The sequence below is a fragment of the Synchiropus splendidus genome, chromosome 1, assembly GCF_027744825.2.
Source record: "Synchiropus splendidus isolate RoL2022-P1 chromosome 1, RoL_Sspl_1.0, whole genome shotgun sequence".
NCBI lineage: Eukaryota > Metazoa > Chordata > Actinopteri > Syngnathiformes > Callionymidae > Synchiropus > Synchiropus splendidus.
This window is the reverse complement of record NC_071334.1, coordinates 13,844,973-13,865,965: the sequence shown is the minus strand read 5'-3', so window position 1 is coordinate 13,865,965 and position 20,993 is coordinate 13,844,973. Positions and strand designations below refer to the sequence as shown.

General features: G+C 43.0%; 3 protein-coding genes across 8 annotated transcripts; all 3 read left to right on the top strand.

Annotated features, from left to right (window-relative positions):
* Nucleotides 1-253: 253 nt before the first annotated feature.
* On the top strand, nt 254-3,276 carry hsh2d (hematopoietic SH2 domain containing). Of its 2 annotated transcripts, XM_053853033.1 has the most exons (6): nt 254-599; nt 863-988; nt 1,247-1,336; nt 1,415-1,580; nt 1,673-1,822; nt 1,954-3,276. In XM_053853033.1, the coding sequence occupies exons 2-6, from the start codon at nt 864-866 to the stop codon at nt 2,284-2,286; spliced, it is 864 nt and encodes a 287-aa protein (XP_053709008.1). In that variant the 5' UTR covers nt 254-599; nt 863; the 3' UTR covers nt 2,287-3,276. The 2 variants fall into 2 exon arrangements, with proteins under 2 accessions (XP_053709008.1, XP_053709007.1); XM_053853032.1 differs by having other exon boundaries at nt 254-988.
* Nucleotides 3,277-3,618: 342 nt separating this feature from the next.
* tax1bp3 (Tax1 (human T-cell leukemia virus type I) binding protein 3) lies at nt 3,619-9,357 on the top strand. Its single transcript, XM_053853039.1, has 4 exons — nt 3,619-3,795; nt 5,084-5,203; nt 6,156-6,233; nt 7,575-9,357. Exons 1-4 carry the CDS (start codon nt 3,757-3,759, stop codon nt 7,767-7,769), a joined length of 432 nt encoding a protein of 143 aa, XP_053709014.1. The 5' UTR covers nt 3,619-3,756; the 3' UTR covers nt 7,770-9,357.
* A 3,368-nt stretch (nt 9,358-12,725) lies between these two features.
* slc1a6 (solute carrier family 1 member 6) lies at nt 12,726-20,773 on the top strand. 5 transcript variants are annotated; one of them, XM_053853162.1, is made up of 12 exons: nt 12,726-12,830; nt 12,909-12,944; nt 15,990-16,256; nt 16,319-16,456; nt 16,531-16,738; nt 16,821-16,863; nt 16,937-17,053; nt 17,521-17,705; nt 17,768-18,001; nt 18,146-18,340; nt 18,732-18,866; nt 19,409-20,773. In XM_053853162.1, exons 3-12 carry the CDS (start codon nt 16,034-16,036, stop codon nt 19,605-19,607), a joined length of 1,677 nt encoding a protein of 558 aa, XP_053709137.1. In that variant the 5' UTR covers nt 12,726-12,830; nt 12,909-12,944; nt 15,990-16,033; the 3' UTR covers nt 19,608-20,773. The 5 variants fall into 5 exon arrangements, with proteins under 5 accessions (XP_053709137.1, XP_053709139.1, XP_053709136.1 ...); XM_053853164.1 differs by lacking the exons at nt 12,726-12,830; nt 12,909-12,944 and adding an exon at nt 13,817-13,871; XM_053853161.1 differs by lacking the exons at nt 12,726-12,830; nt 12,909-12,944 and adding an exon at nt 13,908-14,278.
* Nucleotides 20,774-20,993: the final 220 nt, after the last annotated feature.

Here is a 20,993-nt window from a genome sequence, read left to right as displayed (position 1 = left end):
TAAATAAGATCTACAATGATTGTACTGTAGTTTCATAAATCTTATTGGTCTACATCTTTTTGTAGATATGTGTACTTTGGATGATTTAATAAAATGGGATTCTTAAGAACCTTTTTGTGTTTCAGTAGATATGGACTGCTGTTTTCAACCATCAGACTTTCAGTTCTGCTCTTCACCTGAACTGGTTTGGCTGCATAACATGAGATTTACTGTCAGTGCAAGTTGCCCCCTCCTCCTTGTTGCCAGTGTTGTGCATCCTCCCTGGTCACACATGGCCTCTTCAGGTGCCCCACTGGTTGTCTTCCTCTTCTTATTGGGCCTAGTATAAAACTTGGTCCAACATGTCTCCACCTGACTCTCCCTAACTTTGTCTCCAAATCTTTCTGGAAGAGTTGTTTCTCATTTCTAATTGTTGCTCATTTTCACTCCCAGCTAAAAGCTGTGCATCTTCATCTCTAACTTGGCATCTGCTCATCAGTCTTGCTCCATTCCTCATCCTCAGATACAGATACTGAGGGGGGTGTTTGGCACCGCCCTCCACGGCGCAGGCAGACAGGTTAGTTCTGTGCTGATTTCCTTAAACCACACAGCGACAGGAGGTGAGTGAGCTTGCTATGCGTTCTACAAATATGTCGTTCTATGACCTTAGATAGGCCAGAACATCAGCTTTCAGATTCTCTGTTAAAAGTAGTTGACATCATATGTCTTAAAAAACAAGCTGTGTTTCAGGGTTTATATGTCGACGTCCTAATGATGGTTTTTAGTCTCTTGCTTGTTTATATTTTAAATATTTATTTTATATACAATTAATATTTGGGGGTATCATAAGGGTATCACATGACAATAATGAATTGTCATCGAGGATGGTGGAGCAGAGCGGCTCGGTCAAGGGAGTGCTGGACTGTCCTGAATCACAAGGGACGTCATTTTGGTACGAGGTCCGATACGGAACCCTTCCCGAATGGTTCCACTGGGGAATTTCAAGGAAGTAAGTCTTTGCCACTTTTCATGTCATTTTCTGAGAGTTGCTTGTGAAGCTGCCGAGTTAAGGATCAGCACCAGTGAGTCACAAGAAGAAAAAGAATGTAATCTCCTGTCTGGGCTGGAGTTGATCTCTGGATCTTGTTTGTGAGTGAGGGATGGATGAAGAGTCAGATCGACAGACAGACTGGTGCAGCACCTTCACTCGTGAGTGTCATGGCGAAGAATGAGCTAATGTCTACACCAGAAATCGCTTTGCTTTCAGGTCCTCAGAGGATCTGCTGATGAAGAAGCCTCTCGGCCACTTCCTCCTCCGGGTCAGCGAGAGCCGGAATGGCTACACTCTCTCATATAGGTGAGTTTCAGGGTTGAATATTGAGTCCCTCGTTCCCCTTGTCCCATCAGTCACCACATCTATGTCTCTGACCCATAGAGGCCGAGACCGCTGCAAACACTTCATGATCGAGCTGTCAGCAGACGGTCAGTACTTCATCTCGGGAGAGAACCTCCGTCACAGGAGTCTGCGGGACCTGGTGGACTTTCACCGTGTGACCCCCATCTCAATGCATGGAGACTTGCTGACCGTCGCCTGCAGCCGGGTCAGCACAAGTCATTGTTTTTCATTAACTGTAAATCAAGCCATTCTCAACTGTGGACAAGCTCATGCCATTTACCCTGTACCTCCTTTTAGAGCCAAGCTCAGAGAAGTCCTCCAGCAGCTGTTCTGTTTCTTGAAACAGGACCCTGTTTGAGCTTTCTGACACCCCAAAACAATCTTCCCTCATCACCCAGAGGAACACTGAACACGCCCCAGGCCAACACTGAACCAGTGCCACCAGTGGTAGGTAGACTGAACTCTTCACTCCACCCAACTTGTCACCTCACCCCTCACATGACTAGTATCTCACTCACCTTCAGTGGATGAAATAAGATGTCCTTTAAGACAAGTGACGAACATGTGTGCTCCTCGAGGTCCCGCCGGTGCCAATGATGAGGAAGAGGCACTTACCTCAAGCGCATCCCCTCACACAACGTTCCTTTGCATCGACTCCTGCTTTCCCAGTTAATGCGACCAGAACATCCAACCACTCTGCCAGCTGGTCCGCATCCAGATCCTCATCCGATCTCTACTACGCACAGATGGATCCCGTGCCCAGCAACATGAGACTGTCAGAGGGAGGAAATGCAGACACCGAGTACCTGGAGCGCCACTTCCAATCTTTAGACACTAAGAGTATGAGTAGTACTTTGCCCCAGGAGTACTCGACACCCCCACCTTTCTCTCCTGATCATAAAGAGCAGTAGTTACTTGAACATGTACAGGAGGACTGCTTCATATTTGACAGTTCGGTGACTGTACGGCTGAAAATAGGACTTTGTCAGCTCAGCATTTTGATTTGTATCTGAACGTATGATGGAAGATCAGTGAGTGAGCGATGAGGACTCTAGTACAGATCATTATTATACAAAGGTGAGTGAAAAAAGAAAACATGTCGATTTATGTTGAGATTTATGAGACAACATTGAAAAGACAAATCAGACAATCACTGAAGCGACTGGACTGATGTTTTCGCACCATGTGCAGTGGAGAGAGGCAGATCACTGAATGGCAGTTGAACAGGTGCCGTCAGTTCCCCGTGCTCCGTCTGGGCCTTGTTAGTAGTATCATGATGAAGTAGACGCGCCACGATGTTCTAATCTGGTATTAATGATTTATCGATTTATCGAAATACTGAGAAGTGGAGTTTTATTACATGAAAAAAAGTCATGTAATAAACTCCACTGATGACTGCTACTGTTTTGTGAAGAGTTTTAATGTGCTGCACCAATAAACTGGGTCACTGGATCACAGCGGCTTCACTGTGGAACACAAGAAACACCAAGTTACTTCAGATATCACACTTGTGACAAATGTTATTGTGCTACCATTAGAGGAACAGTTCAGTCTGCGAGCAAAACAGAAATAAACGTCTGCCGAAGACAAACCAGTTTCACACTGTACATTCGTGTGTGACAGGTGACAATGTTGGTGTCGCAAACAAACTTGTTTGACAGTTCACTATTGTGTCTCTCGCACAGGTCTACATCAATTCCCTCCAATCTCAAGCTATTTTTGAAAATCTATTCTCATTTAATGGGTTGATTCATGATACATACATTTGTCAGTTCTGAGAGGATATCTATTATTCAGAAAACAAAAAGGTGCATCCACCCTCTGCCTTTAATCTGAGGCCAAGAGACTTCCCCTTCAACCTTCCACAACTTTGTCATGGAAAAACTACTGTAAGGCTCGCTGTGTGCGCATAACTGGAACATGATTCAGCCTGTCGGGAGGGGCGGCCCAGAAGATGGGCGCGTCACCAGTTAAGAGATAAAGTTACGTTCTTTTTTGAACGGTGATCATACACCTCTCCTTCTGCTATTGATTGTACTGTTTCGCTTCATTCCTGAGATAAAAAAAAATGCTTGATACAGAAGTGCTTGACAATGACAAAAAAGACTTTCCTTTTAAGGAGAAAAGCTCAGGACTCTCGCCGTGGCAAGCTGGTTAAACACCGCCCGCCCGGACTGTTCCCTACAGCAAACCAGACAGTACGTAGCATTGAGGTGGCGGGTGACGTCATCATGGAAGCAGTTGGTTTTACGCCAGGAATCATCCTCTTGACACACATTCAGGCGGAAGCTGTCCTGATCGTCTAACTCAGTTTCTCACGTGTGTACTTGATATTTATCTTTTTTATTTTTTTAATCGACGACTAACTTGACAACAACACGATGTCCTTTCTTCCCGGACAACCGGTCACTGCTGTTGTGGTGAGTGTGAGACTCGGACTTTGAGCTATTGTTCATGAAAAGTGCTTTGCCTTGTTGAGCTCAAACCTACTGAAACAAAGAGTGATAACGCTGTCGTTCGCCGCATTTTACTTCATTTAAGTTCGGTGTTCAAGAGTATGAGCCGAGTACGGAAGGAACGCGTTTTGAAAAACCGACATTTCGCTTGGTTATTGGTTTATACAAAAAAAAAAAGCAAACAAAACTATCCACAAAATGTGAGTTTAACTTCAAAGTCGTCCATGTTTTAGAATGGCGTTTGTGTAGGTAAATATGAAGTTTAAAAAGAGCACACACAAGCATCATCCAGGTGAGACTCAGTAAGTCTGACATGTTCACGTCTTACGGAATAAAAACAAGAAGCTGTGTAAACTACCTAAAACCGATCGTGGGGGAAGGCAAGTAAAGACAGACCAAAAAATTGAAACAGAATTCTTGGACTAACGTGCCAAGTCATTTCACCTGAGGCTGGCAATATGGCAAAGGTTAAGACATAAAATCCCAAAGATGACATTGTTGCCTTGTTTAAGAACCGAAGACACTAGGAACAAACAAACCTTTTCTAAAATTTCAATTCGTGATTCAAACTGCACAAAACTTTACTGAATTTGCTACTAAAGTTACTGTACATTATAAAGCGTGTCAAAAGAAAATAACACTGTAACATGTAATTCAGTTGTGTCGGTTGTCATTGTGTACAGTCTCAGTCTTTTATTTTTGTTAGTTCATATGCTGGTAGCTGCAAAATCGTCAAATGCTATCAAACTGTTTAATCTCCATATGTGTACTTCACATCTCAGAGTCTACATTGTAATCATTAGCTCCAGGTCAGGTGTTTAGTGCAGACTTCCTGTCACATCCTTGTGCCATGACACATTGTTATTGTGAGCAGAATGTGTGCTGATTCATAGTCTCAGAACGTACGACTGGTGCAGCTGTCCACAGCCCGATTCCACGCCTTTCAATGCTCTCATGAGGTTTGTTGTTTGACAGTGGCAACCTTATCGGACGTTTGTTCCAGACTGCAGAGGCACTTCCTGTATCATCTGTCTCTCACGGCTGACATTACGCTGCTCCTTTTGGAGAACTACACGCCTTCACCAACTGATAACATCTTCTTGTATTCAAGATCTTTTTTTTTTAGCTCTAGTTTCGGTTCCAATCGAGCAATTTATCAACTTGTCAAACTCATTTCTCACTGACCCTCATGAACAAGATACCAAAACTGTTCATCACTGTGAATTTGTGTTCTCCTTCTACATGTAAACAGCAACGTATTGAGATCCAGAAGTTGCAGCAAGGTGATAATCTGATACTGGGCTTCAGCATCGGAGGAGGAATCGACCAGGATCCTGGCCAAAACCCTTTCTCTGAAGATAAAAGTGACAAAGTAAGTTTCCACAGATTGGAGCACTCATGTTATTTTTTTTTAGATACAGAATTTCTGGGTTAAAACGTATTCAGTTCCTAGTGCTTGTGCTCTTTAGTGCCCTGTAACTTCCCATGGTGAGATTTGGATGAAAAGTGCAAACTAGGGGCAAGTTAGAACACAGATGGTAATGAAATGGAATATTTTGGCAAATATATTATAAGAGATTGGCGCAGATATGAAGTCGCTGTCCGCCGACACAAAATGTCGGTGGAAGTAGGGACATTACAAGGGGTTCTTTCCTGTATCCTGTCATTGTTTCCATTAGTAGCGCTTTGTCATCTCACTCTGTAATAGTGCGTCTTTTAGTGAGTCTGAAATTCTTCTGTAATTTTATATTGAAACATCATTTCATTCATTTAAATTTAAAGCCTCATTTCCCCTGAATGCTTTTCACACATCACAAATAATAATAATAATAATAATAATAATTATTATTATTATAATGTATCCAGCGTTAAGTTTCAGCATCTGTGTTCCATGGGCCTAGGAGCTCTTGAGCAATTCTATGTTAGAGGTTTCAAACTTGCACTCAGTTGGGGACAAAACGAAAAAAAAACAAGAAAAAAAAATCAGAATGACCATTTGTTGGAGAATTGTTGAGCTTCATGATGTCAATCCGAATATAAAAAAAATATGAAAAGAATGTTTAGCTCTCCTAGTGTGTCCCAATGCATTCAGCTGTTACAGTGCACTAAGGGACTGGTAGACTGACCAGTGTTTTCCATTGCGACTGAAATGAAAGAAGTTTGAGTTTGTCTCTCGGTAGCCATCAGTTGGCTTTTATTAATATTCAAGAGCACGTGAGGCGCACCACTATGCGCATTGTGACTGAAGCTCCATGCAAAATTTGGTCGAGCATTTTTGTGTCGACACTTGAATCATTGTGTCTGTGCTTTTGTTTCTCTCACAGGGAATCTATGTGACCAGGATCTCGCCCGGAGGACCAGCAGATGTGGCGGGCTTGATGGAGGGGGACAAAATAATGCAGGTTTGTCAAGATTATTATGGACTTCAGTGAAACTCTGAGGTGTTCAACCAGCAGGTGGCACTAAAAAGTAGCTTAGTGACATTACTGATTACTTGTATTTAAAAGTAACTAAGTTAGATTACAAGTTACTTCCAAAGTTACATTTAGCAGCCGACAACAGCCCTCATCGTTGGGGTGTTTATATCTGAGCTTCAAAACAGTTTCCTAACCTTGTGTGGGGTCATTTGGCTCTTCCAACTGTGTAAATGCTGAGTGAATATTTTATTTTGACATGCAATATTAACACATTGGACCTAAAACCACACGCAAATAAAAATAGTACAAGTACGAAAAAAATATCTTTCCCCCCCTGTGTAAGCCACAGCTGGGATTTATTTTCTTTTGTCAGAAACATTCACAAATGTACAAAGCAAAATTATATATAGCTGTTTATACACAAATACCAGGTCCTCAACAAGTCCAGTATACCAAGCCTGTGTTTCACGTCTCCCGTTGGCCACCTGGAGGCAGTAGCTGCACTATCGTGTCTGCTACAGTGACTTCCCACTCTGCTCTCTGTAGCGCTGGCAGAGGAAAAATCTGTACAATCAGTAGAGTTTCTTCCTGCCCCAAACATCACAAAAATAATCTCGAAATGTGTCAATGTATTATGAAGGTGATTTTAAAACTTATTATATTGTTTTAAGACCTCACTTTCAACAACTTTTTCACTGTCCTTAATCGGTCCTTTTTGCTCATCTGTGGATCTGTAGGGTTAATTCTTTCATCTGTAGCAACCACAAATTCAAAATAGTCTATATTTTCAGCTAGAAACATGCGAATCTCTCGCTCCCCCGGTTGAAAACATGTCCAGCACATGACGTCATGCACATGCAGAAGAAGAAGGCAGATGTAAATATTTTACTTCCAGAAAATAACAAAAAAGTAACACACAGTGACTTGGAAAAGTAACTACTGAGTTGGAAAGAGCAACTTAAAAGAGTGGTTATATAGGATTATCATCTGTGATGCAGGCATCAGCCATGATGTCAGGTTGAATGCCAAAAATAACCCAAGAAAAAATGTGTTGTCCAAAACATGCAGCTGGACAAGTTTACAGAACTTTTTGTTCTAAATTATCATTTGATTTACCAGTGACTCATGACTGGTGTGGACATCTGGCTCTTATCTGCTCGTGTTTTTGGTCGACATAATAAAAAGAAAAATTCTATTTAAACTGTAATTAAGTTAAAAACTCAGTGTAACATTGAGTTACTGAGGCATTATCACTGGCTCAGAGTGCATTCACCAACCATTGTATGGTCATAGGTAACCTTGACTGTATTTCTGTCCCCTTACTAGGTGAATGGGTGGGACATGACGGTCATGACTCATGACCAGGCTCGCAAAAGACTGACCAAAAAGAAGGAACATGTGGTGCGTCTCCTGGTGACCCGAAAGTCCCTTCAGGACGCCGTCAAGCAGTCCATGGGGAAACTTCCCAAACCTTCACATGGGGCTGCTCACGGGATGTACAAGGACCAACTTCTGCGCTGAGACTTTGACCCCACCCACGATTGCTCTGTGTCCACGTGAAGTCCATTGATGGGCAGTCACTACTGAGACATGCTGGTTAGGATGAGGAGGGGAGGAGTAAACAAAAAATACAAAGGTATTTAAGGATAAGTCCTGATTGTACATGTAACTCAAGTTTTTTTTTTTTATCAAAAGTTTCATGTAGTTGCAAGGTACACGCAGCAACTGGCAACTTTTTTACTTTTATATGGAGTAGTAGCATCGAAGTGACTTAAATGCTTTTTCAGCTTACTCTCTTGATGTACTATATTTATGAGAAAATAAGTGTGTACGACAACATTTCATTTCATTGCGTCTTTCAGGAGCAATATATTAAACCTTTCTCTCAGATATTAGACACAGACGGTGCTGCCACATTGCTGTCGGATTTTGTTTCAGACAGTTTGGACAGTGTCCTGAAGAAGCAGTCAGTTTAAACCAAGTTGGACCAGGCACTGTCCTGATAAATTTGTCGATTAGATTTCACAAAACCCATTCTTTGAAATACAGTCTCGATGTACAATTACCCCAAATGAAATATGAAACTACATTAAGCTTCTCATTTGACATCGGGAATTTCATTTTGTGCTCTTTTTTTACTTTTACTTTTTGTGTATGCTGCAGAGCCAAAGTAAAAGTCAAGACTCTATATCGATGAACGTAGTGAGCCAAGAATATTAAAACTACAACTGTGATTGTCAGTGTCTGTTAACCTCTGTTTGAGCTGCGCCGCAAACTAATGTACACCAAAGTGCTGTGGTACTAACGTGTTTATACTTCATGATTCATTGTTTTTTTCTTTTCTTTTTTTTTTTTTTTTAAGTGTGAATGAATGATTCAATGCATTAACAATTCCACCAAGCTGTAATAAACTTAATATTTTATACCAAATAAACCTGCCTTTCACTTCATCATTGTAGCAAATGCCATTGATTTGACATAAGGAGCTGGTGTTGAGGTGAAAAACATGCAACATTTGCATCTGACTTCAACCTCAACCAGTATGTTTAGTATCGATCATTAATAATTATCCTTGAACTTTTGAGCGCTTCATTTCCTTCTGATGATAACACCTGTCTTTGCTTGCCTCTTCTTGGTTACCTCTTGTGTGTGGAAGTGGAATGAGCCTCTGCACAAAACTCAGCTGACCAACCCGAAACCATTTGCTTTCCCTCCCTACCTTTTATTGTGAGCTCATGAGTGTCTATTTTTATGCCTCACCATGCCGCCCTTTGATCTCAAAAACGCTTGGAATAGCTTCAAGTTGCCATATATAGAGTGACATTTCCAATCTGTTGCGACCTTTCGGCATGGACCAATTCGTTTTGAAGTAATTTTTCTTGTGTTTTGATCTTGATGTACAGTTCATGTTTTAACCATTATTTTGAAACGGCAAATACAAAAGTTTCTTCTGATTTGGTCATTTTATGGTATGATACAGAAACCGAAGAATGAGATTAGTGTGATTTCAAACACTTGCCGGCAGAACTAAATGTATATTTATTGAACAGACTTTGTAAATGCTATACTATTTGTTAAGAAAAAAGTGTTGAAGGCTTCTTTTTATACATAAATTGTCCACCTCCAGCACAGACTCACAAAACAGTCTGATCTCATTCTTCAGCAAAATCCGTTTTTATTTGTGTGTGTGTACTGCAGCAGTGTGCTCCAGCATCAGGGCTGAGGGAAGCATGCTTCATTCCACTTGCTTGGGCTTCATAAAACTATTCTTCATGTTAAGAGACAATAAAATGGAAGCACAAACATCACATTAGTCTTCTGTGTGAACTACAGCCACAACCTGCCAGGTTGCTAGGTAACAAAACACAGCGCTATGACCACAGTACTTTCTAACATCTGAAACAATGTGCACCATAAACACAATATCACTTCACGTCCACTGAAAATGATCTCCAAGTATAATGTAAAAAAAAAAAAGAAAAGAAAAAACGGGATGGATTGTTAAAGAAGGTGATGTGTTCTCACAGTTTCCTTCTGCAGCTGGTGACTAATTACATGTATCTAAACGTGGATCATACATGGTCCATGCCTCCCACGTTATGGCAGGATAATTGTGTTGCCATGGCAATGCAATCTGTTCCTATCACTTTGGTTTTCACCAGTTTGCAACAGGAGGTCTGTCCATGGATAGATGGTCTCGGTACAAGTGCTCCACTCATGAATGAGGAGATCTCAAAACCATTTGATCTTGCTGCAAGAAAACACTTTGGTTGTTGAATTCTACAAGTATCCCTCACCACTGCAGTATTTAAAATAAGTCACCTATCTGCGCGCTGAGCTCTGAGCATGTCGTCTTTGACAGATACAGTGATTTCACCCTGATGGACTTGTAGAAAATGTTCATTGATTCCTCTCAGAAGATGTTGGAGACAAACATGGTGGTCACTTACATTAAGTCCAGCAGTTTAGAGGTGACAGTCCGAGTGACACACCAACGCAGAAGGTACAAATTTCTGTATTTTTGTTTTGTGTGCTCCCCACATGTGAAGCCAGGACGGCATCTTCCAATGCCAAAGTCCTGCTGCAGGTGGATTTGTATTCAACCGAACAGAGAAGCTGTGAGTTCCACAGACACAACGTGAGGAAAGGAAAAGGGAAGGAGGATGATGAGTGGATGGAGTGGAGAGTGAGGAGAGTGCCCGCAAGTGCAGGGTTATGCAGGGCTTGAGAACCCAGTCTTGAATTATGTCAGTAATTCTGTTGGCTTCACTTGGATGAGGATAGGCAGAGGAGAGCGACACCTCGGTTCTCAAACCGAGCAGCACGCTCACAGAGACACAAGCAAGTCCTTTGTTTATATACAAACTTAATATATACATAAGTATATATTAAGTATTAGAATATATATATTTGGTATTTGATGCATGCACAGTGTGTGTCCAGCCGATCCGCTGTGCAAAGCTGATTCATTCATTCCTCCTTGTATCCCACCTTTTCTGAAGAACCTGAGATCATCAGCTTGTGTCTCCTGGCACTGAATATACTGTATCATCATGTTCTTTATTTTCAGTTTCCACCTTTGTTTTAACATTTTCCTCTCGTTGTTTCTTCTCTGACTCTTTCAACTTCACAGTTAGATCAAATGAATTTCTCCAAAACTTCTATTTCGCCGTGATAAACTTTGTTTTCTGGGACTCCCCCGCTGAACTGAACACTTAATGGTTTCTTTCAAATTGTTCAGTTTTAAACTTCTAATGTGATACAAGTGTTCACAACAATTCACATACATTTTGCTATATTGTAAATGATTTTCTATTAATAATGCCGAAATCAGATCAACTAATCATGAAGATAGTGACTAGTGACTAGTCCTGTGTTTGTCAATCTTTTTTCAGCCACAGCTCACCTGTTTCGTTGAAAAAAATCCTGAGGCACAGCGCCAACGGTACCTCAGCTGAAGCACAATTGTGCTCAGTTGCAAGTCCTGAAGAAAATCCCTGTTGTTTTGTTAAAAAATTGTAGCTACTGACACTTGTTTTAGCATGTTATTTGCAGAAACAATTGGCAGAAAATGTATTTGTTTTTTTAATTCCAGAAAGGTGCAATATGTTAAAATATATCAGGATTTATTTATTTGTTTCTTTTAAATAACTAGATTTTATTGACAGTCTTTGGGAATTGCTAGACACATTTCTACCATTCTTTGGTTCAGCTTGCTTCACGACAACAATGTTTCTTTATCGCGTCACATTTATTTGGTTCTGTATTTAGTTTTTTGCCAACTTTTAAACAACGAAGCAAACTTTAATGGTCTACGAGTGTCAACTGAAGTTTCGAAGGGGGGCGCCACGTTAGCTGTTAGCTCTGTTAGCGCTGCGGAGCAGACAGTCTTTGGCATCGTGGGTCTGACATGGAACACTCCCTCATTCTGTCGTGAATGTGTGTGGTCAAGTTTTGAGGAGCATCATGTTTAAAAACAACTGGAAGTTGCGCATTTGACTTTCTTCGCTGTGAGTGTGTGTGCGAAGAGGAGCACCAAGCTTCAAGTGACGGTCAACGTGGAAAGAATGTGACTGAATCCATGTCATCTCCTGACGTTGGTAGATGGTCCACAGGTTCTGACAGTTCATGATATCATGTCATCGTATCGTCCACCTCCATCTCTGGACAAATGAGGTCAAACTGCATCATTTCCCATGCCACACCTGACACTCTCCCACGGCACACTAGTATGTTGCCACACACTGTTTGAACAACTCTGGAATAGTCAATCATTTAAGCAGATGAGATCTAATTGAAATATATTGTTTTCAAGCTTGATTTATTAAAATGACTTTGCCATAAAGCGGTGATAAGAAATCTGTCCAAGACAGACGTAGCCAAAAGGGTTTATAGTCTCATCGTATTCTAGGACACACACTCGATAGACGCTCTCATACAGAGATGATGCAGCAGCTGGGAATCTCATTTCAGTTTCACCCCAAACCGGGATACACATCCAAAAAGTCGACAGGTGAATTTTGAGTCAAATATGAATCTTTCAATAATGAATCTTTTGGTAAAACTGATGCGAGTGTAGCAGCGTGCATATTAATGGGACTGGTGAAGTAAGGCGAGTGAGTGGGTGTGAGAGTGGAAATCTGGGCTGCTGGGTGCCAAAGGGTTACTACTGCACACTACTCTCCCCTGGGCACTCGACAAGATGCACGTTGTCATAGCAATAACCACCGTGCTTTTCAGGACGCAAACTTATTGTTCAATGAAAATGGAGCAGTCATGAGAGCTGGGGACATCCACCCTCCTCATGTGCCCTCGCCGTCAGCCATCATCACTCAGGTGAGGTGTTGAGGGTTCCATTCTGACAATGGTGCTGATTGGCTGCAATTATTTATTATTATTCTCGCTGAAGGATCCTTCACCTCTCCTCCTCCCACGCTGCGCTCCGCCGGAGGCTGGGTGGACCAGCGTAGACGGCTGGTAGTAAAACAGCGAGATGATCAGTGTGTGGGCAACAGTACTTCATTACCGCCTGTGAGCCGCAGAGAGGACGAGACGATGGAGTGAGGAGCGTCTTCATCTCTGGTCTGTGAATGATTTCCTCAAATGTTCACACCCTTGCATGTCTCCCTCGATGATGAAGTTTTCCTCTCTGTCTTGCAGCAGCTTCTCAGTCGACCACCAGCAGCGGAAGAGAGGGTGAGTGTGACTGCATTTTCTTCCCTCATTGGAAAGTTATCTTGTGTGGAACGTCTGAGGATGTGAGCGGTTGAGTGCACAAAGACCCGCCTTCTAGGATGATCAGAGGAAGCCACAAAATCATTGATAATCGTCCATCGTGTTGGATGCACATTGGTTTAAGTCAGAGGAGTCAAACTCGGTCACAGAGACCAAATAAAGAAATCTCAGCCTGGATTTATATTCACCGACATATTTTGACTGAAAACCATATGAGTGAAGTGAGTGTGGTAACTGTTGCAGTCTGTCATGGCACTTTTTATTCATCATACACGTTGTTTGTTGTACATTTATCTTGAGGGTCATATTCAATTTTATGGGCCAGTTTTGGCCTGAGAGCCTGAGATTGAAATCAGGAATAAACACACTCATTTAATTTGCTGTTTCACATTATTGTACCGCATACAGAATTGAGATATGAATGAGTAATACAAGCTTGGGTCACGATGTGATAGCACCACGGCATCGCGATATCATGATACATTGTGATATTCCACACAGTTAAAGTAGCATTATGCAATATTTGTTTTTGGCGGCCCCACTGGTAAAAGAGCGCAATTACAAACTGTTGTAAGACTGTTGTGTCCCATCGCTCAGACCACGTTTATTTGTGAAAACTGTAAAAGATATAAGTGCAAAATACACAACACAGCCAACCACATACTCGCAAAGGAAATTCTAGAAACGTTTCTCTGTCCTTCAACGTTAGGAATCAAGCTCCATCAGCCTTGAAAAAGCTTGACCCCAAGATGTTCGTGATCATAACAACAAAGAGCATAATAAGAACAAAGAGGAAGGTGCAGCTATTCTTCTATCTAAAGTGACAGCAGAGACAGATTTCACAGCAGCGAACAGGTCTTTTTCAAAAAGTTCTGGAATGAGTCTCAGGTACAATGATGTTTGATGCTGCACTTCCAGCTGTCAACACTGCTGTGAATGTTTGGTGGTAGATGGAAACCTTTGGAGGGAGATGAGCATTGACCAGATTCCTATTGAGAACCATGCCCTCTGACTTTATGGTGATATTCTACTGAAGCTGTTTGCAACCCTCCTAAATCCCCATCGGTGACACAGAAGTGGGTGTGTTATTTGAGTGTGCATGTTTGCCATCCTGCATGTGTGTCGGCAGAAAGGTCATATACTGGGCCTTTTCATGTCCGTCCCCTTATGAGGGCAGAGCAGCTCCAGGTTCTCGTCCAAGCGCCGCTCTTCCTCGGCTTCTTTAACTCTAGCAACCTAGCAAAACGCTTTCGTTCTGTTCGGCCCGTCCGACTGGATCCCCATCATCATGAGTGGTGAGTGATCTTGATGATGCTACATTTCTAATACTTCAGTGTTATACAGTTATGAAAAAAAGTTGGTGTAATTTATTAATTGTAAAAACAGATGGAATTAAGTGCATTGTTTTTCAAATGTACTATAAGAATCATGTGCTGGTTTAACACGCACCCGTGACCTGGCTGAGGTGTGAAATGTTTGGCATGTGTGAGCTCCAGACCCTGGACCGTCTATTTTTTCATTGTATATGCCTCAAAGAATTTTCCAGGAAATTGTTAACAGGATCACACACATGTCTAAATGAGACATGATGGAGATCACCACTCTGAAAACATGTACTCTGCAACCATCACTCTCAAGTGGGACATTTTTCAAATTCATCTACAGCCAAAGCAGCTGAGAAGTTGATCTCACAGCATATTTGAGTTGATCTTTTTAGTTCATCAAGACTGCAGACTTCAGTTAAAAGTGGACATGACCAAACCTCCCACAATGCATTTCTTTTTCAATCCAGGCGTAGCTTTCTGCCTCAAGTGTCACCTTGGCTTTTCACCTCTGAATGGAGGGTGAAGTCAAAATAAAGAAAAGAAACGGCTCACCAGTTGGTTTCAAACCCCTGGCTCGAACTGAACTTGAATTGAGACTGTCAGAAAATGAAGGTTTAAAGACAAAAACAGTCCATGCCACATGGACATTTACGAGTGTGAGTTTCTATGTCGCCGGTGGAATGTTTGTGTTCAGTCCTCAGTTGAACGCAGTCTGTCACTCGCCACAAACAACCCTAAAATTGCCACTGACTTTTCCCAAAAACCTATTAGCTAAGTCAACATTTAAATTATACTAACATCAGTCCCTCATTGAAGGTTCTAACGTCCACTTCAAACACTTCCTCATTTATCTTAACTGCTGCTGGACGCTCTTTCTGTTGCTCACTGATAATGATGGACTCCAATCATTTCGGCTCATTCTTCTACAACAATATATGTAGGATGGAAGCGATGCGTGCGGACACAATGGACAAAAGAAAATCAATGAAAAAAGAGCCAACAGGTCCGACCAGGTCGAGGCAGCTCTGCTGCCGGGGGTCTTGTCTCTGAGGGAGGAAGAGGATAAAAGCTTGACTAGGTGGCGGTGCCTTGCTTGTGGAGTGTGTGTGGAGAGCCACTGAGGGGAAACGTTGTAGCCTACATAGATAAGGAGCCACGTGCTGCTGACTTTGTGTTGCTGAACAGAAGGACACGGTAAGAAGTGACTCTGTTTAGCTCGGGAATTTGTTGTGTTTGACTGTGTAAAGTCCAGTGTGAACGAAATAGTGATGTTTATTGAGTATTATGTCATTTACACGTGTGCATCCTCTAGTTCTTCTGTGACATCACATTTTGTTTTCAATGTTACTTTACTCCTCAAGGTCTTATTTTATTCTTTCTCACCCCTCACACCTTCATAGAAATGTTTGCCTTTGTTTTATTCCACTTTGACAACGCAGATTAGCTCTGGACCAGTACTATTATTGTCTGTTTTTTTTTTTTCCTGGCTGACTTGGGTCACACGCTGCCACAAGCGGCACAACCTGGTCTCCAAATGTCACTATGTGCGGAGCCACAATTCTGTTCATCTTTTTGAGACAGCAGGAGGAAACCAAAGTGTGAAACCAACAAGATATCTGATATTGTCTGGTGTTGTGAAAGGTCACTTGAGGGTTGTTAGACTATCTCTCTCTGTGTGTAGTTTCCCACGAGACCTGCCTCCTGGACCAGGTTCTGGACCTGATTATGAACGAAAAGCCCCCCAATAGCACAAGCCTTTTCCTGAACGAGGACACAGAAAAGCCCTCTTTACCAGAACGAGGAGACCTGAGGAGGAGGATACGCCGAGCCATGGAGAGAAGAGCCAGCAGCGTGAAGGAGAGGATGGGTTCCGTCACCCGGGATGGAGTCAGAGGCTTCCTCAAGAGAAACCTTTTCGTTCTGCTCACCATCGCCGCCGTGGCTCTGGGTGAGTGCAGCAGGAAACATCCATAGATTGTTCTCTGAAGGCATCTACTCCTGCGTCCCCAGGGGTCATCCTGGGATTTGCCCTCCGACCCCGCAACCTCTCTCTGCGTGAGATCAAGTACTTTGCTTTCCCCGGCGAGCTTCTGATGAGGATGCTGCAGATGCTGGTGCTGCCGCTGATCGTGTCCAGTCTGGTGACTGGTGAGTTTTGAGCCAGAGCCACAGGTCCATAACTTGGATGTGATGAAGCTGAACTTTCTTTGTATGTGTCTCAGGTATTTCCTCTCTGGACAGCAAGGCGTCCGGCAAGATGGGCATGCGTGCAGTGGTCTACTACATGGTGACCACCCTGATCGCTGTCTTCATCGGCATCGTCATCGTGATCATCATCAGACCCGGCAGAGGCAGCAGGGACAGTCCGCTGGCCAAGAGCGGGAATATTGAACCTGTTCAGGCGGCAGATGCTTTTCTGGATCTCATCAGGTAGGAAAGCTTTGAACCTTTGTTTGTGCTGTTGCTTATTTTGCTCAGACTTGATTAAAAAACATTGACCTTTTCTTCTCAGAAACATGTTTCCTCCAAACCTGGTGGAGGCTTGTTTCAAACAGGTTAGATCTTCTCCTGAAGTCTCCACCCTCACCGCTGTCAGATTCCTTCAATCTTCTCTCTGCTCCCCTCCAGTATAAAACGGTCTACAAGAAGACTCTACGCACAAGGAATATATCCGTGGCCCTGAATCTCACCGACGCCCTCAATGTGACGGGCGCAAATCTCAGTGTAGTCTCTCACACCATCCAGGTGCGTCATCATTTCTGACCTCACAGTTGATCTTGTGGAGAAATCTTGTCTGATCTGATCAATGACCAGTGACACACACATCCACACAAAAAATATGTGACACTTACATATACAGCAAACACATTTGGGGTGATAGAGTCACAGCTTCAATGTCTTTCACTTCAGATGATGTTTTACTCCAGGGGAGCACAACGGGACACAAACAGAGTCTAACATGTGAGGCACCATCACTCTCATGATAATTTACGGTGACTTGAAATGAACCTGTTGCCTGACCCTAACTTCTTACATACTTGTGGTGTCACACTGCTATGTTCACATTCACTGTGATTTGTGTCGCAGTCCACAACAGCGTTGAATCTCCTGACCAGATTGATCTGTTGAAATGAGTCATGTTTGAACTGTGGGAGCACAGTTGGCTAAAGTAACAAATGTATCAGTGAGATTGGAATTTTGATGCCCCACAGGAGACAGTGGAGGAGACTGTTCCTGTGTCCGGCTCCTCGAACGGAGTGAATGCACTCGGCTTGGTCTTCTTCTCCATGTGCTTCGGCCTGGTCATTGGGAACATGAGACAGCAAGGGAAAGCCCTGCGAGACTTTTTCGACGGCTTGAACGAAGCCATCATGAGGCTGGTGGCCATCATCATCTGGTCAGTTTTTCTAACTGCCTCCAGATTCACCAGCACCATTAACTCTGAAGTGAACCTGGCAGGTATGCACCGGTGGGAATCCTCTTCCTGATCGCAGGGAAGATTGTGGAGATGAAGGATCTGGCAGAGGTGGGCGGCCAGCTGGGGATGTACACGGTTTCGGTCATCGTCGGCCTCCTCATCCATGGACTGTTTGTCCTGCCGCTGCTCTTCTTCCTGGTGACCAGAAAGAACCCATACAGCTTCATTGGTGGTCTGCTGCAGGCGCTCATCACCGCCCTGGGGACCTCATCCAGGTGAGCTTTGATCTGAGGATGGAATTTTATTCTGCCGAAAAACGTTTGACAAGAGAACCAGGTTGAACTGTTACCAAGCCGCCGTTAACCTGTCAGTGAGTGACAACATGGGGTGACATGAAACTGATAATCTTCATCTCCCAGCTCCGCAACGCTGCCCATCACATTCCGCTGTCTGGAGGAGAACAACCGCGTGGACAAACGCGTGACTCGTTTCGTGCTCCCAGTCGGCGCGACCATCAACATGGACGGGACGGCGCTGTATGAAGCTGTAGCTGCCATCTTCATCGCTCAAGTCAATGACATGGACCTGAACTTTGGCCAGATTCTCACCATCAGGTATGATGAGTATGCAGTAAGGAAGCGTGAGGACGTGTCACTGATACTGTATGTTGTATTGGACATGAAGCAATGGATCGGTGACTTGGACATGACTCATTGCTTTCTTTATCGGATTCTAGCTTCCACCAAACTCTTCATTTTGACTCCCTGTCTTTGACATTTCTGTTACTGATCCAGTCGAACTGCCGTACCATGTATTGAATCAGAGGCAAATACTTCCTTGTACCCTTGAGGTGCCTCTAAATTAAAAGTGACTTTCATAGCGATTTCATAATTCAAGGAGACCCCGAAGTTGCCAGACAAATGTCATCGAAGGTGTGTATGATCTCTTTGTTTCTTGGTTATTAAATATCTCCGCACTCTTCTCCCCCTCTCTCCGCCCACTCAGTATCACTGCGACTGCTGCCAGCATCGGAGCAGCAGGCATCCCTCAGGCTGGCCTGGTTACCATGGTGATCGTATTGACATCGGTGGGACTGCCCACCGAGGACATAACGCTGATCATCGCCGTGGATTGGTTCTTGTGAGTTCCCACTAAATGTCACTTTGTCTGTGCCTTGCTCTGAGGCTCCGCCAGCCCAAATGTCAGTGTGGGGCTTTGGAGGTCCCGACACTGGGAAGGTCACTGATGCATAATGCAGAGACTCACACTGCAAATTATACGCTTAACTGGAAGTTTCAACTGAGATTCTGGATGGACACTGGTGATATTTATTTCCATCTTGACACAGTGAATCAAAAGTGGATCCGATTTAAATTGGATGAAGAAAAATAAAAACCTTTTCAAGCACGAATCCAGAGCCATGTTTATAACATCCAGGAATGATCGTGTATTCATCCATCCAGTGTCACGCTTCCCCAGAACTCTCCTTGAGCTCTTCTTGTGGGAAAACCAGGAGCCATAATCTCTCCAGCTGGTCCTAGGTCTGCCCCAGGGCCTCCTCACTGTTGGCTATGCCTGGAATGCCTCAGACCACTTCTCACTAAGTTCTCTCTAGGCGTATATTAAATAGAGACTTTATTGTGTGAGTGAGCCTGCGTGACGTTGTGGCGCCGTCTCCTCAGGGACCGGCTGCGTACCACCACCAACGTCCTGGGCGACTCCCTCGGCGCAGGCATCGTCGAGCATCTGTCTCGAGGCGAGCTCCAGAGTCAGGACGACGAAGTGCGCAACTCAGTCATCGAGGAGAACGAGAAGCCGTACCAGCTCATCTGCCAGGACAACGACACTGTCAACCACCACAACAGTGAAACCACAATGTGAAGGTGAAAGGTCGTGTAGCATGACAGTTACAGTCGTGACTTTGGCCCTCGTGAGAAATACAGTTTCATTCTAGTCTGCCTGAAGTTCACAAAAAACCTGCAGACAAGTTACATTTAAATAATAAGGAAAAAAACCAATGTAATAACAGAACCAAGCTGGTGCTGGTGGAGGAGACAACTTTTTCCCTCCTGGTAACGTGTGGTGATGAAACAGACAACTTACCATCATCAGTGTTAGATTGTGTCACTATTAGAGGGAGGAACAACAATTCCTATCAATAGATATATATGGGCGATCGTGAAACATATTGTTGAAGGGGATGTGAGTTATGTTTTTGCCACTGAAGATGAGTGGTGTTTCACTTCACCTATTAAGCATCTAAACAACTCCTTCACTTCTGGAAAGTCATTTTTACACTACACAAAAATGAAAATGTGAGTCAAAGTCCTTCAATCCCACTAATATTGCAAGTGTTGTAGTCCGATGTTCAAGAGTCACACAGGTCATTCTCCCTGCAGCCGTGTTGGCATCATGTAATACACCTATAGTGTGTTCAGTGGTGACGTCCCAAAAAGTTTTTTTCCGCTATGTATTTATTTGGGATTATTCAATCTTTCATTATTTAGTTCAAGCCATGAAGACGTGACTGATTTACTGGACTCCCTGACACTCAGACCACATCTACCTCTGCAGCCTCCCACAATTTACCTTTCTGTATGAAAACATTTAATTACTGAATGTATTTCAATGTCAAAATGCATTATTTAGAATGACTGCTTTCAAAGTGATTCGTGAATGTTCTATTTTAGTGAGTTGGTTCTTACGGCAGTTTGCAAGTTTGCTAAGTGCTGAGTCCTGACACAGTTTTTCTGCCACTCTGTTGGGTATTGTTTCGTTTTCAACTGAATGTCCATGAGTTTGTGATTCCAATGTGTTTGAGTTACAAAAATATTTTGTTGTTTGGTAGAGCAGTACTGTGCCAGCAATTTGTGCAAATATTTGGTAGTATTTTAGACAAAATCATAGAGTGTAAATAAGAAAATTTCTGACATTGTGTGTGAATTATTGAGGTGCTTTTAGTTGAAATGTCTTATCCCAGAGAAGCGGCTTGTTATTTTGATGGACAGTCTTTGAAAGTGTGCTAAATAAACAGCTCAGGAATTCAACTGTGTGTGTTACTGTGTGTATGGCTACCCCTGGTGGAGGACCTCCTTCTTCAGACACACTCCAAGACCAAGAGTTACATGCGAAAATTGAGATTTCTGCCAAATACAAAAATAATTGACAGTGTGAGCGGTGATGTGATTGTTTTTACAGAAGAAGATTAGTGGCTAGTGAAGTTAATCTCAGTTTAATCTCAGAATTCTCACTTCTGCCTGTTTTTCT